The 16,690-nt window shown below is 36.2% G+C and overlaps 1 protein-coding gene across 12 annotated transcripts in view; it reads right to left on the bottom strand.

Moving 5' to 3' along the window:
* Positions 1–16,690, bottom strand: part of MYO9A (myosin IXA) — a 93,238-nt gene that overhangs the window by 58,930 nt on the left and 17,618 nt on the right. For 9 of the 12 annotated variants that reach the window (XM_087972868.1, XM_087972871.1, XM_087972869.1 and 6 more), the window contains exons 2-6: positions 15,194–16,107; positions 7,204–7,298; positions 5,311–5,373; positions 3,998–4,097; positions 2,265–2,321 (exon numbers count right to left, since the gene is read on the bottom strand). In XM_087972868.1, the coding sequence (XP_087828994.1) occupies positions 2,265–2,321; positions 3,998–4,097; positions 5,311–5,373; positions 7,204–7,298; positions 15,194–16,036 (1,158 nt within the window). In that variant the 5' untranslated portion in view covers positions 16,037–16,107. The remainder of the gene's footprint in view (positions 1–2,264; positions 2,322–3,997; positions 4,098–5,310; positions 5,374–7,203; positions 7,299–15,193; positions 16,108–16,690) is intronic. The other 3 variants (XM_087972873.1, XM_087972875.1, XM_087972877.1) reach the window with 1 other exon arrangement.

The following is a 16,690-nucleotide window of genomic DNA, read 5'->3' as shown; positions in this document are numbered from 1 at the left end:
TGTTAAAAACCAAGGGAGAAGACGATTTCTAGATATCCTTTGCCATTCAACTGTCTTGTGAATTATACAAAAAAATTTTTTCCCTTGGGACTTATCAATCACTGCAAAGCTTCAACCTATAGAGTTACAGGCTGCATTTTTAATTATTCAAGAGTACACATTATATTACATAACATCCAATTCAACAGAGTGGGCTTGAACACCAACAGTTATTTGAAGAATCTGTAAAATGTTTTTTAAAACAAAGCTGAACTATTTCAGAGTCCATGCAACACTCAACCTCCACCCTAGCACTGCATTCCGTTTTCAAAAATAAAATAACATGTACGTATCAGGGAGAATTTCTGTTTCTATTATTTATACCTTTCTACTCAGGATTAATATATGAAGCTAATTGGGGCATGAGGTAAGAGAGCTTCATTCTATTCTCTGCTGTTTCTCACGACAGCATTTTTAACTCTGCATGTTTAATTCATGTGGTGATGTTGCTGTATGAACACTGGGACAGATTTTTTTTTTGGTCTGTGCAGTTTGGTAAGACTATTGCAGAAGACTTCAAAAGACTGAGCTTTTATTTAGAAAGAGGATCTAAGCATAGGAAATCCTATTTTATCTGGCAAGGATGTAAATCAAATTGATACTTGAGGAGAAGAGGAACAAAGAGATCACCGAGAGCAAAAAGAAACCATGAAGAAAATACAAAGCAAAGTTGGCAGTTAAGTCCTAAATCAATAGATAAAAGAGAAAAGATGAGAGCTACAGTCTAGAACACAAGACTCTAGATCTTGTATTAAAATACAAGAACTTTGTATTTTAATAGAAAAACTCAAAATAGGTCAAGAATAAAGAGAGCATTTACTACTACTGTGCTGATTAATACTTTAAGGGTAGCCAGGCATTTTAATTTCAAGGAATCCCAAGTTTGACAGACCAGAAAAAAGTTTTATAAAGCTTGAACAATATAAGACAGATCTGTTCCAATATCCCTTTGCTTAACTGAGCAATATTCACTATAAGGCAGGCTAGCAGAAAAAATGATTTCACATCTACAGTTTCCAGTAATAAATCCAACTCAATTACAGAGAGTTGAGCTAATTGAAATCTTTGCACTGAACCATTTGATTCTGCTGATTTAAAAACAAGTATTTTACTGCGCCATCTAATACTTGTAGTTTAAAAACAATAAAATGGAAATGGAAAAAATATTCTCAATAAAAATGAAATAAAACATTATTTCATTACATCTTATTTGTAAACAAGTTAGAATTGTTGACATGCAATTAGAATCATGCTTTTGGAAATAAAATGGGAATTATAAAAATATTAAAAGGTCAGAGCAGTTAATTCAAATGGAATTAAAATGATTATTCTCCAGTTACTTAATCATTTTTTCCTTTCACTTTACAAACTACACTTTGGTTACAACTTGGAGAGGCCTCTAGTTGTTTCCAAGGCTGTTATTACTATTGGTTTTTTTTTTAATATTGATTTATAATTCTTATGTTGACTATGCAAAGTTACTATCATGAGATGGACAGTCATACACATTGATTTAATACATACAAAAAATAAAATATAGTCCTGAACCTAAGGTGAAATCAATTTTACTGAACAAGGGAACTCTATTCTACTGATGGATCTGTAGCTGCATGCACCTAATAATTAAGGTTTTCTAAGCCACAATTAACTGAGGATAGTGCCAAAGTGGCCTGGTTTACTCATAAGTATCCGACATAATGGATGGATTTACACATCCTGCTAAACCAAGAATAAACAAAACAAAACTTGCGTGAACCAGGCCACTGAAATCAGATAGGATTCAAGAACATGGGTTTTAAAATCAATGCATTTCTCTCTAGAGCAGAGCTGTCAAACTCGTGGCCTACAGCCTGGATGAGTCATGAACTGGCCATGCCTGGTTTAGCAAAGGGGGGAAAAGTCATCATATGTCATGTGACGATGCTGTGATGATGTGAGTTTGACACCCCTGCTCTAGAGAATATATTGTATCAAATATTATCCTGCAAAAATTATTCTGGGCAAAGTTTATTTGTCTGCCCATTTTTAAAAAGGTAACTACACAAAAATGACCCCCGAAAACTACTTAAGAGAAAACTACTTAACAGTTGAGGCCATCAACTGTTAATAAAAAGTAACTGATTCTGCATTTGCTTTGCATCTTGGAGCAAAGCCGGAAAGCAAGGAAAAAAGGCCTGTCACCAGCAACCCAGAATGGATGGATGGATGGATGGACTCGTACTGACCGGCTCAGAGTCATAGTAACAGTCATCCCAGCTGTGTTTAGGGGGTTTCTTTGTCATCTGAAAGCAAGGCAAATTGGGTAAGTAGCATTCCAAATCCCACACAACAATCTCTTTCTGCTTGTCTTCTGTGTCTGTAAGCATTAAATGTCAAGCAAATTTCCCACTGCAGAAATGTGTCACAACATTCCTCCGTATTACTGTACTGTTCACCTTGCTTTGAGAAAGTGTACTCCACACGGTTTTATCATGTTACTGAAAAGCCTTTTCATTTTATAATTAAACTGGAGGATATTGTAGAATGCATTGGCATTTCTGCATCATTTAAGAATGTTCCATCTTATAGATTTTGTTCACTGCCCAAACAATTACGTAAAGTAGATCAACTATCTTTCAACCTTTTTAATGTAGTGCTGGTGAAGAGGCAGACAAGTCTCTGATTGGGATAATGTACAAATACTGCAACATAAGTAACTGAATAAATTACTCCAAGACCAAGCAGAGCCTTCTATGCACTCTACAAAATTATCAGCACTGGTCTGATTACTTTCCAATATTAAAACCATCTGCAATATTTAATGATTTTACAATCTGAATTAAGATTAAGATTCCCATCTTGTTAAAAAGTAGTTTTATAAGCTTTTCAGTAAAAGTTCTCAAATATTTCTTATTGTGACCAAATAGAAGTTATTTGGATAAAACTGAAACCTAAAATTACAATTCACTTTGTAACACTAATGCTATAAAGCAGGGGTGTCCAACCTTGGCAACTTTAAGACTTGTGGACTTCAACTCCCAGAGTTCCTCAGCCAGCAAAGCTGGCTGAGGAACTCTGGGAGTTGAAGTCCACAAGTCTTAAAGTTGCCAAGGTTTGGACACCCCTGCTATAAAGGTTAGGATATTGTTTGATTGCCAGATTCTCTGGCTACCCATCCCGGGAATCTTTTAAAATAGGAAATCAAAGCAAAACTTTAAGGTTTTACTTTTTTAAGATTTCAAATATACCTGTATCACTCCTTCAGTGATAATTCAATCATTATTAAGCTATATAGGGCTCTATTTATGATTTCCCCACTCGTTTCCTACTGAAACAATGAAATGTAGAGAGGAATCATTAGCAGTGATCTCACATTATCTTATACTGAAAAACCTGCTGTGTTTTGTACCATTTGACTAGTGGAAGGAAAGTAATTTAGGATTCAATCTTAAAAGAATTCAATTACGTTACGTAATTCTAATGGGATAACATTTTACCACCTTAACTATTCTTCCATCTCGGTTTTATTGCATTCAAAACCCCTGGGTACTCAAGAAAACAAATTATATAAATGTTATGAAATGTTAGTACAAGATGCAGTATCCCCATAATTTCAATTATTTACAGGCAGTTGGGATTAATGGACATTTATAAAAATATTAAAATTTCATGCTACCAAATAAAAGAATTAGGAAAACATGCAAGTTGTTTAAGATGTGCAAACGTGAAAATAAAATAATAAATATCTATGAGTTGTTAATATTAAAATTGCTTGGAAAATTATATATTCTTTTGAAAATCTATGATCCAAAATCTCTGATTTCATAATAGTTCTCTATCGTAGTGATCAGTTGCTTATGTCATGAAATTTCTGAGCATATGACATGAACAATAGTTTTAAAATAGCATTGCGAGCGTAGCCCATTGCTCTAAAGTAAAAACACATGTACCCTCCACAAAGCAGCTTCCATATTCCCACCTGATTAAGGTAGTGATATTCATCAGGCTGTTTAAGGTGAAAAGCAGATTTCTCTTCTTCGCTTGCTCCTGCCAGCAGGTAATAAAATACATGGTAGTTCCTGATAACAAATGTATTACGGTAAAAAAATGAGTAACTAGGATAGACAACAGTGGGAAATATACAAATTACTGGTGTATCACGAAGGAACTGGAAAAAAAGGTGATGAATCAACAGCATGGGATATTACTGGAACTGATCGCTGCAAATATAAAATCTATATCTATTATCTTGTCCTTGCTTTTTCTAAATCCAAGGTGATTATCTATACAGGTAGTCCTCGATTTGCAACAATTCGTTTAGTGACTGCTTGAAGTTACAACAGCACTGAAAAAATTAATTTATCATTTAACAGCTGCAGTGATTCACTTAACAATTGTGCCAAGAAAGGTTGTAAAATCGGTCAAAATTCACTTAAGAAATGTCTCACTTAGCAACAGAAATTTTGGGCTCAATTGTGGTCACAAGTTGAGGACTACCCATATACAAAAACAGAGCAGTAACAATAAACTACCTAAATATGAAAAAGTGCTCCAAGATTATTTCCTGAAAGGTGTATATACAGATGTGTAAGCAGCATCTTACTTTTTTCTGACTTGTAAGTTTTATATAATTATTCATAAATCTGATCCCTTTTTTGGAGGCTGGTGTGCCATTTTTCAGTTTTCAATATGGTGGAAGATATACCCTGAAAGTAATAAACCCCACAACCTTCCATCTTGTACAAATTGCAGGAGGGGGCCTGGGGAGGAAATAACCCACTGTACTTTTTCCTGTCTCCATGTAATAAGCAAGTACAATCTAAACTGGAGTGCAGTGTTAATAAACTACTGCAACACATGTTTTCCTCCAACTTCCTTGCACATTGAAGGGCGTGCAATCCATTATGAAGAACAATGTAATTTCTGAGCAAGAAACACAAATGTTTATGTGAGCCACTGCTCTTAGCCTGCAATCCTTGCTTAGAAAATTCTGGAGTTCTAGGAGCCCAGGAATGTCATAGGAAGGACCCTTTATTACTAGCTACTATTTTCCAAGAAGATAAAAACAGGATTGTAACAACAGGCCCTCAAAGCAGCGACATGGATTAGTCAGTAATAAGTATGCCATTCCATATTTTGGATGAGAACCATTGCTTCCAAAATGTGAAAAACAGCCACTCACAGTTTATAACCCAGTGAAATAATTAAACTCTGAAATTCTAATAGTTGTTTTGATTTATCTTCCTTTATTTGTTCCAAGAGCTTATATGTGTAATTTCATTCATCACTTACCTTTCATTATGTTCCTGATAGACTAGTCTGGACTTTTCTAGTAGATACTTTTCAACGTAAGCTCTATAAGAAAAAGGAATGGCAAAGCATTGTATGGGAAGAACGTTGTATTGGCGGGGAGGCCCTAATTCATACAAGGGATGAAACAATCCTGTACACAAGGGTAGCTGAATCCATCTCCTTCACTTTCTCTTTTGGTAGCATTTCCCCAAAGAAATGTAAATACCCTGAATATTGCAAAATGTGGGGCTTCCTTTGAATTGGGCTGCAAAAAATGGTGACCTGATAAGTCACTACATCAGAGGTCTCCAACCTTGGCAACTTTAAGACTTGTGGACTTCAACTCCCAGAATTTTGGGAGTTGAAGTCCACAAGTCTTAAAGTTGCCAAGTTTGGGGACCCCTGCACTACATCATGGTGATGTCGTCTGCCCATATCAGTATTAGAGCAATGCATCCATCCTAGAGCTATTCTAATTCTTTAGCTTTCAGATTAGATTCTTAATTTAGCGTCTAATCTTAAACTGTTCAGATACATTTTCTAAAGGGTACCCCTGCATTAGAAGGATGGGATATGATTTTTGATATACTCAGATGTGAGTGATAAAACTGAATTATATATCTCCTTTACCCCAACTTGGCTGTTACAACCTATAACACTATCCATTAAATGGATACCATCAAATGTATTTAACAGATAAAAAGAAAACGAAAAGCAATTTGCTGAAGCACTGTAAAAGCAGAAGTGTCATGAATGCCCAAAACATCCTTCAGTAACAAAGATAAATTTTTTTAACAGGTTTTTATTTATCTATGTGTTGCAACATCATAGCAATATTCATTAATATTTTGCATTAAATAAAAGATCAGATGGATATAACTTCCTCAGAGCCAAAATCAAGGTACTACTGCTATTCTTGGCACCTCAGATGAACAACTATGCCAAAAATGTGATAGAAAAATACCACATTTATGTCACATTTATTAATTCTAAATGTGAATGCAGAAAAAAACACAAGGTGTAGCAACGAAAACAGGATTTTTATATCCTGCTTGCTCTTAGAACTCCAGGAAGATAACAGACATAAAAACTGGAAGTATGACAGTGCACTGCTCAGGTAAACTACTAGTTTTGTTTCCTTGTTTTTGACAAGGAAAAGCAATAGATTTAAAGAAATTGAAGCAGAGAACAAAGGTGAAAATGTCTGGCTTTATTTCTCATCTTTATTCAGAAGAATAGAGTTTTTACCAAGCCATTGGAAGATTCAGAATAGCTCCAGAAGATTGTCAGACAACCACCTATTTTTGTGCTGGTCCTTCATATAACTGAGTGTAATGTTTTCTTCTATTTCCCATTTTGAAAATGGGAATTACAGTAATAAATTCCCATTTTAAGGCTAATTAATAAAGCCTTAGTGGAATCAATCTAGAATAGCTTAATTTCTGATCTGAAGGCATAGTACCTTAAGTTAGAGGTCCTTCATTTGCTTTTATAACATTGTAAGGGTCTTGAAAAAAACATTTGTTTCAGATTCAAACAGCTATGAATGATCTACTAATTCTAGAGAAAAATATCTAAGTGGAGAGTGGAGTTGCTCAGTAATTTATTATATCAATTAATTAAAAATACATATTTCAGAATCTTTTCCATCTCCCCTGTGATTGACTGAAAAGTTGTAATGAAAAGAATGCAGGAAGTTACTTTCCTTAACAAGAGATACCTATATCAAGCCCATTATTTATCCTACATGACATGCCCACATCTCTCCCAGACAAGCAGCTACAGCTCAGATTTACACAGGATGTTTTACATTCTAATCATGCATATAAAACTACTAACAGCTGCAAACCATTCATGCCTAAAGCTCTTTAGTCACTGCTCATTGCCACTTACCCACGCACAGTGCCAGTCTCCTGATAATTTACTTGAATAAATTTGCCAAAGCGACTTGAGTTGTTGTTGTGTGCTGTCTTGGCATTCCCAAAGGCCTGTCAAAATAAGAAAAGTAAGTGTCAAAAACCCACCAGAACAATTCACTGCAGAGGAAACACACAGACGAGGATCTGCCATTTCCTACGTGCCACTGGCCTGCATCATCCTACCAGAAGCTGAGTTCAAATCAAGGCCACTGCAACTGGCTAAGGCCAGCAGAGCTGAATGAAAGTGACACTGTTTCATAGAGGCTAGAGAATAATCTGACACACAGAAAAATGAAGCCGAGATCTCCACTCTAAAGCTATGCCTCAATTCCTTTGAGATACAGGTAATCTTTGAGTTATGACCACAATTGAGTTGTTAAGTGAATTTTGCCCCATTTTACGACCTTTCTTACCGCAGCTGTTAAATGAATCACTGCAGTCAGAAAATTAGTAACATGGTTGTTAAGTTCCCCACTGGCTTTGCTTGTAAGAAGGTCGCAATGGGGATTGCATGACCCAGGGACACTGAAACTGTTATAACTATGAGTCAGTTGCCAAGCCTCCAAATTTTGAACACATGACCATGGGGATGCAGCATTGGTCGTAAGTGTGGAAAACAGTTATAAGTCACTTACGTGACTTCAGTGCCACTGTAATTTTGAACAGTCACTAAACGAACTGTTGTAAGTCGAGGACTACCTGTACAAACCAGATCTAATGTGGGCTACTGTTGTGTGTTATTCCCAGGGTGACCTGGGATAAATCCGTGACTGTTATGGTGGCCCTGAAACCACAAACTGTGGCTGGCCCATCCTCAGAAAAGACAAAACTGAAGTCCTCAAACACAGAAAGTCTGAACAGATTGTCCCAAAGGTGCTTCTTCAGGAGGCAACTGGGCTTTTCTTGTTTTTTTTTCCCTTTGAAGACGTTTCTCTTCTCATCCAAGAAGCTTCTTCAGCTCTGACTCAGCTCTGAAGAAACTTCTTGGATGAGAAGCGAAACGTCTTCAAAGAAAAGAAGAAAAGCCCAGTTGCCTCCTGAAAAAGCACCTTTGGGACAACCTTGACCTGGATGACTGAGAATCTCCATAGACTTCTGGACAGATTCATATCCAACCCAGCAGCTCGGGTAGTGCAACACGAGGAAAATAAACTTTATTCACAATCAAGGCCTCATACCCAGTTACCTAAGGGATAGGGCCTCTGGCAATTTGCAAGGCCTCCCTGAAACAGCGATGCTTTGATGACGAATCATGCTCAAATTCAATACTAAACTGAATTTGGTATTCAATAAATACACAATTTAATTGGTTAAAATAATATGCTTATTAATAGAAAGTATATGTTATCTTCTCTTTCATTTCCCTATAAACATCTGCTTGGGAAAAAAAAATAGCAAGTAGCAACAAGTTTGTCTTCAAAAATATGTGTGATAAGCTTGGAACATAACATAAAATAGACTCTAGAGCATAAACACAGCTGTAGTCAACATTCCCTGCATTATATCACTTACATGGTTTGGATGTATACACTTCTTGGAATTTTACATATTGTTGATATTAATTTTATCATAACAGGCAGGCATCTGAGGGAATGCTATATGTATTAATTCTTATAATTTAGACATTGAGAAAAAAAAATCACCATACCTTAACTTTAAGATACCTCAAACACTAGCTCTCTGTAGTTTCTTGAACAGAAAGATTACGTTCTGTTTCTGCAAAACCAGACCCTAATAACGTCCCTGACTGTTAATCATGCTGAACCTACTTCAAAGGAATCTGGAAAAATCTAAGAATTTTTGTGCTAAATTATCTTTGCCAGTAGGCAAGTTTGGAGAAAGCAGAATTATACAGATACTATTCAGTATCTCTTTTTACCAGGAAAGAAACATTTAGAATACTGTTTAGCAGAGTTGCAGCTCATCAGGCAATGTATTTCTACTGTTGTATCAACTTTGCTGTGAGAATCAGGTCAATGCTGGCTAAGAAAATTACATGCACTATAAGATCGCTCGCTGTTCCTATGTAATGCATGCATTCAGGTTTTCTACAAGTATGAGAAAAAATATAGCTTGAGTTGTAAGACTCAATAACTAATAGGAGATAGTTTTAAGATATGATTCTTATTTGCAAAGACTAAAACCTCAAAAAAAATTAGTCAAGATGCACATTATATTTCTTACTGTTGGTATTCTTCTTGCTTTTACACAATAAAACAATGTGTCTGATTATCTGTTTAAATTTAAAATTGATTAACTAAACTGAATGGCTGCTTGCTCCTTTTGTACTAATTTTCTCTTACCATTTCATTATGTTTAAATATTGCTGTTCACATACTATCTTGGTGTTCTTTAAAGTAAAAAAAAAACACTATATGTTATGATGCCAAAGAAGAGATTTCAGCTATTGGCATGAGTAATTCCTGGGCTGTTAGAATAAGGAAGTTTCAGTATGAGTTAATAGGTGGTTATTAGTCCAATTATATAAGAATGGCAGATTCACAGAAACCTGCTTAGGAAAAAAAAGCAAATAGCAAAATAAATATTAAGCAGAATAGAAACAATTTTCATTGCTTAGATTAGAGGACACCTAGATAGGTGATAGCTGAATTCTTGAAATTGAAGTATATGTGTCTTAAAATCAGCAAGTTGGGAAACCCTAAATTAGCTTTAAACCCTAAATTAGCTCTTTTCGTACTACCTCAGGGGCGCCATCTTCTCCACATCCTTACTAGGTCCCCAAAATGTAGGACAAAGTATGTTTTCTGTTCTGTGATTGCTCAGATCAGAGGAACATGGATTTAACCGGTAGCATGCTTCCAATATGGGGATTTTTTTAATTGAAGGAACTTCTCATGTCAACTTTCACCAGTATGCACAGTCCATACATACCTATTTTTCAATTTATATTTTTATTTATTTAGGTTTTTTTAACCTTTGAGTCAGTGTTAATTCCTAGTAACTGCCTACACTACTATATATAGGTTTTTTTTGGCAAGATTTCAGAAGAAGTAGTTTGCTATTTCCTGCTTCCTGGGGCTGGGAGAGAATGAATGGCCCAAGATTACCCAGTTGGCTTTGTGCCTAAGGCAGGACTAGAATTTACCTTCTCCCAGTTTCAGCCTGATGCCTTAAACCACATTTGAAAAATATTTTTTTCAAATACATTTGCTAATTTTGTTTCAGAAGGAAAGGTAGCATATATAGGCAATGTACATCTTTTATTTTTCTACTTACCATAGAGTTATTATCTATTTTTACTTTTATATATTTCTGCTAACTTAATTTTAGATACTTTTATTCCTCAAAACTATCACAAACACACAACTATAAATTGTGTTAAATTGCATTAACGAAATATGAAGAACTGTAACTAATTGAATCCAAATATGAAATTGTGCCCCACTGGCTACTGCAGAGTAGTTAGAAGTAGTTAAAGATGAAATATACTCTTTTATTCACAGAATGAATCCTTTGTCTCTGTCACTAATATGTGCAACCTCAAGTAATTTCACGTGCTGATCCTAAGGATTCAAGCTGAGATGGAGTGAATCCTCTAAAAAGAGTGGGGTATTGTCTTCGGCAGATTGCAAGTAGCAGTTGTCACAGTGAATGCACAATGTTTCATGCCAGTATTAATGTTTCTTATTCACAGACATTTGGTTTAATCAGTCTGAATACACAAGGATATTGGAGAAAGTCCACTTTGTCTCCGTAAATAGCTAGAATTGACAGAAACAGATGCTGCCTATCAGACACCACATTTTTACCCCTATTTTGAAGGCTCCAAGAATCCCCCAAAGCCCCAGACAAATGGAAAAGGCATGAAATATTGAATCAAGTGAACACAGTATGAGAAGAGCTGTGTAGGTGTGCGGTGACAAAAAAAAATGGAGCTATTCTGGTAGCCGTAGCTCATAATAGGAATGCATGTCTTTTATGTAATAAAATGTTATTAGTCAGAAAAAGTGCTACCAGAATCCTTCTGAATCAAATCAAGGGATCATGCAGCATGCAAATGTAAGCAAGGATGAGAGCCATGAAACAGGACTGTATAAGGAAGAAACCTAGACAGACAGAGGAAGTATGGCAAGATGGAAGATGATGGATCTGGTTAGAAAACAGCTAATACAAACAGGAACTTGTTGATGGGGGAAGGGAGAGAATTGGAATGGAGGTAGAAAAAAGGGAAATTCACTCTCATTTATGCTGGCTGAGCGGGGAAGGGAATAACTAAATGCAGATGTTGGAGTCAAAAAGATTTTTTTAAGACCAATGCACCTTTAGAGGGCCAAACATATCTAAGATCCAAATCTGCTTCTAGTAATTCCTTGATGAATATCACTGTTATAGCTAACATGCCTCCTAACATGTTGAAACAATAATCAATGGACGTATGTTCCCTATAAGGGCAGCTGAGATACTTTCCTCTTAAGAACTATAGAAATTGGGTTTGGAAAGCAAATTAGTCCTTGGTTGGATGCAGTGTGTGTATGTGTGTGTGTGTATACATACATACATACATACATACATACATACATACATACATACATACAATAGTATTGAGGCAGTTCAACAATAAATACTGGCTTCCCAGAGGTGCTCTATAAAGCAGACATGAAAATAATGTAATTATTAACTTTACTGGAATAAAATTCATATGTGGGAACAATGCTGAGGCCAAAAACTATCCTTCAAGCTGATTCTAAGCATCTTGTAAGAAGCTGTAAAGATGTTTCTTGGGATGTAAAGTAATAATAAAAATGTGTAGTACTAGGCAAAGGCACTCAGTGTTGAGATTCAGGATAAGTTAGCATCAAGGAGAACATCTATGGTTTTGCCCTCACTTGCATCTGGCAAAACTGGAAAAGTAAGCAACCTTGGGTGACTTCAAACTGACAAATGGGAAGGAGCTTTCCAATGTATGATGAAATCTGCATGAAAGCAATCAGCGTTTTCCTCTTGACAATGCTACTAAGGTTTTTAATCGTGCAGGTAACATCAAGAAAACAACTAAGCAATAACCCAGGCATCAGCATTGCCCAACTTCTCAAAACTTGAGTACAGGTAATCCACAACTTACAACTGTTTGTTTAGTGACCATTCAAAGTTACAACAGCACAGGAAAAAAAGTGACCTATGACCGTTTTTCATGCTTATGACTGTTGCAAGCACCCCTGTCATCACGTGATCAAAATTCAGGCACTTGCAGCCAACTTATATTTATGACGGTTGCAATGTCCCTGGGTCATGTGATCACTTTTTGCAACCTTCTGACAAGCACAGACAACGGGGAAGCCAGATTCATTTAACAACCATGTTACTAACTTAACAACTGCAGTGATTCACCTCACATCTGTGGCAAGGAAGGTCATAAAATAGGGCAAAACACACTTAGCTGTCTTGCTTAGCACCACAAATGTGGGGCTCAATTGTGGTCATAAGTCGGAATATTTGAACCTTTGCCTAATCATCTTTTGCTTTACAGTTCTGGGATAGCTTGAAGTACTTGATGTCATGCAAAAGAAACACAAATAATCTCTGCCTTAAACGCAATATTCTTATCCACCGCACTCTTAATTCTCCAACAAATATAAATCTGCTTGATGAGGAACTAATGGTCCTGTTCCTTTAAAAGTATTATTAGGCAATTATATCAGTATCTTCATCTAGTGTTCTATCAAGAAAAGTTCTCTCAAAAAAGTTTTGGAGAAACACATTTTCAATACTCAAAGCTCTCTACTTACTTAATTTAGCAACCAAGCTATCCATCTACCTCTGTGATGCGCACAGTTCTTTTGTGTTTACTAAAAATAAAGGTCAACTATAATTAGTGGCAACTTAGAAGATAGGAAGCGTAAAATAATTATTCTCCACTTTAGATAAAACCATTTTCTGTGTGTGGTAAAATATCACAGTCCTTGCAATAGTTATGATCAGTTAAATAAGCAGTGGTGTGTAAGGAAGTGAGATATTTAAGAAAAACATTATTTGAAATGGCAAATTCAGTCAATTGAATACTCTGGGTGAACCTGAAATATGAAGCAGGTTAGGAGAACTTTTAAAGATCGGTATTTTTGACCATGATTCTGGATTTCTTTCCAAAAGGACCACAATTTTTAACTGTAATAGGAAAATAACTGCCATTTGGGAATATTACATATTTGTTTATTTGTCAATTAAAAGATTTCACAAAGTTTCTAAATCTTAAATCCATTCTCTTTGAAATTTGGCAAAATTGGTCATTCCTTTCTGGATAAGTTCTGTGTGGTATCCATGTGGTATCCTACCCAATTTTGGCCATTAGAAATGAGGTTAGGAACAATGAAAGCCAGAGTGCTCTTGTTAGTTTTCCTTGGAAGAAAGCCTCAGAGGTTAATGAATATAGGATCTCAGCAATTTGTCCCATATCAAGCTTTTACTCCAATCATGTTTAATGCTAAAATCAGCAATTTTAGCAGATGACTTCAATATACTGTATATGCAGTGCCTTTGTCCTTGTGGTAGAAACTGAGTTGGCAGAAGATGCTATTTTTATAAAGAAATACAATCTACTTATATTACTAGGAATATATTAAACTGAGATGGAGAACACATTGGTACATATCTCATGAGTGACCAATCGCTGAAGTTTCTTATATAACGATCAGTTGGGAAGGTGAGTAAACCCTAACACAATTCTAGATATCCTCTTATAGTGCATTCATCTATTAAGTCACTTTTTAAGCTTTTAACAATGGATAATTGGCTACATTTAGTAGAGATAAAATTAGCATAATTTTTACTGTTTGCTCATTGCAGAACAGGGGACTCATATATGCCACTTTCTTCTGGTAGATGGGTGGATAAATCAGTTTGTATCATATAAATGTATTAAATGTGTATGAAGTGATGGCTTTCTATTTTATGTCAAATTACTATGCTAAAACAATTTTAGATTTGTGCCCTAGTTTTTCGCCAGAGTTGTTCACGATTTACATAAGATGGAGTAGATCACATTTAAAAGGCACTTCAAAGAAATGGGGGAAAAATCCACACATGAAGACTATTTACTTCCTTTGAAAAGTTCTCTGCTGATCCAAAAACACTAATAACAAACTAAAAGCCCATTTATAGCAGTTCTAGTTCCTCATTCTTGAGATTTAAAAATCAAGATCAATAAAAAATGGAGCATAATACCTAATTATTTCAAACAATATTTGGCTTTCTCGCTTAAAAAGACTCAAGACAAATCCTCTAATTTTAAATGTTTCTTTCTACAATAATATTATACTTTGGGGTGACAAACGTACAATACAATCTGTACATTTTTTTTAAGAAAAGATTTTAAGAGGAGGATGACGGTGGATCCTGCTCTGAGTTCTTTGGTGCATTCTTTTCTTTCTTTTTTTTTTTAAAGCACATTCCAATCTAATGTCTTCCATATGTATTTTCACCACCAGAATCCTTACAATAGGAAGGAAAGCTTTGCATAGCTTTATCGATTGTTCCAAGACCAAAATAACAATTTGATTATTAGAAAACTCAATTAGTTTAGCACATGTCAGGGAGAAGAAAAGCTTTATCATAAATTACAGGTAGTCCTCGACTTATGACCACAATTGAGCCCCAAATTTCTGTCGCTAAGTGAGACATTTGTTAAGTGAGTTTTGCCCCATTTTACAACCTTTCTTGCCACAGCTGTTAAGTGAATCACTGCAGTTGATAAATTAGTGACCTGGTTCTCAAGTGACTCTGGCTTCCCCGTGGATGTCGCTTGCCAGAAGGTTGCACATGACCTTGGGACACCACAACGGTCATAAGTATGAACCAGTTGCCAAGCTTCTGAGATTTGATCACATGATCGGGGGAGGCTGCAAAGGATCGTAACTGGGAAAAACGATGCCACTTTTGTCATTGCCATTGTAACTTTGAACGGTCACTAAAGTTCGAGGACTACCTATACAGAATGATTTTAAGATTACCTCCAGCACTGGTCCAGCTCCAAGAATGATTTGTTCTACCCCACTGGCGAATCCCTTTTGGCTAAGAGCGGTGAGGTGATGAATCAAGAAATTTGTGCTCTGGGTTTTGCCAGACCCACTTTCTCCAGAAATGACTATACACTGGTTCTTCCGCCGCAGTAGCATGGCATGATACGCGACGTCAGCCACTGCGTAGATGTGGGGCTCCAGCTTACCCAGCTGATGATTATCGTACATCTTGACATATTTAGGGTTATAAATGGGAAGGAATTTGAACGGGTTAATGACTATTAAAATGCTTCCAACGTAGGTGTAGATTTTTTCTTGCTTAAAGCGATTTCTAAGGTTTTCCAAGAGTGTCCTCTCGTTCAGATCTGGCAATGCACATAAATCATCATAATCCTTGTACTGTGGTTGGGGAAGGAAGCCACGTTCCATCATCCTGCGCCGTTCTTCGGTGACCTGCAACCAGGACTGGAGACTGGCGTAATGGATCGATCCATCCAGGTTCTTTTCTCTTAGAAGAAAACGATAGTCCTCTCCACTCAAGCGGTTCTCTAGGGCCATCCGTGGCCAGAGCATCATGCGTTGGACAGGGCAGTCGGTGGGGTTGAGGATCCATTCCTCCCCACCAAATTCCTTCACTTCGGCCAAGACATAGCATTTTGTTTTGTCCAGCTGCAGTTTGTTAATCAGAGAGTCTATCACCTCAGCAGCGGTAGATGTTTTTCGTGCAATAATGGGACAATAAATGGTCCCTTCGGCAATGTTCCCAGGGTAGATGTGCAGTGTGTGCTCTGTGTCTTCAAAGCGTCTTCTTCCTCCGGTATCATTTCCACTCATATTGGACTTCTTCCCATCAGTAACTGCAATCCATCTTTAATAAGGTTAGATAAGAGCTCATGGCGACAGTGCTAAAATAAAAAAAAGAACATATTTTAAGGACACTGAGTATTTATAGAACAGACCCAGATTTCAATTATAAAATCCTCTTCTAGAACCAGACATTTTTAAACAGTAGGGAGAGAAGTAGAAAGCATATGGAAAGTACATGTTCTGTCGCTAGGTGGGAGAAATTGGAAAGAGGTAACCATTTTAATGAGATGTGGTGTGATTAACTTACTTTTTTATTTTACCCTCAATAATTAATATGTTGATCTTCTGTAGTCTGCTAGGGACCAAATTAATAGTCAGTAGCATCTAAATAAATGCTGCATAGGCCAAAAACATTGTGCCAACAGAGAATATATTTCTTTCAAATATTGATTTGGTGATGGAAGAAATGCAAATTTTTTCTAGTTTATTTATAAATTATTCTAAGGGAATTACATTCATTGTGAATTATCTACAGTATTCATATAAATCTAATTTATTCTACTATGCAATAATGGTGTTTGTATGCTTACAAGTGTAAATAGGTCTTCAATCCACTGAGTGAAAGGAATCATTTATTTATCTTTCTAAAGACAGCATGTTAGGGCTGTCCCCTAATGCCCC

Source organism: Notechis scutatus, chromosome 11 (assembly GCF_049901735.1).
Source record: "Notechis scutatus isolate UNSWTSFEM ecotype Mainland chromosome 11, rNotScu1.2, whole genome shotgun sequence".
Classification (NCBI taxonomy): Eukaryota; Metazoa; Chordata; class Lepidosauria; order Squamata; family Elapidae; genus Notechis; species Notechis scutatus.
The sequence above is the reverse complement of the archived record's forward strand: the minus strand, read 5'-3'. Positions and strand labels throughout refer to the sequence as shown.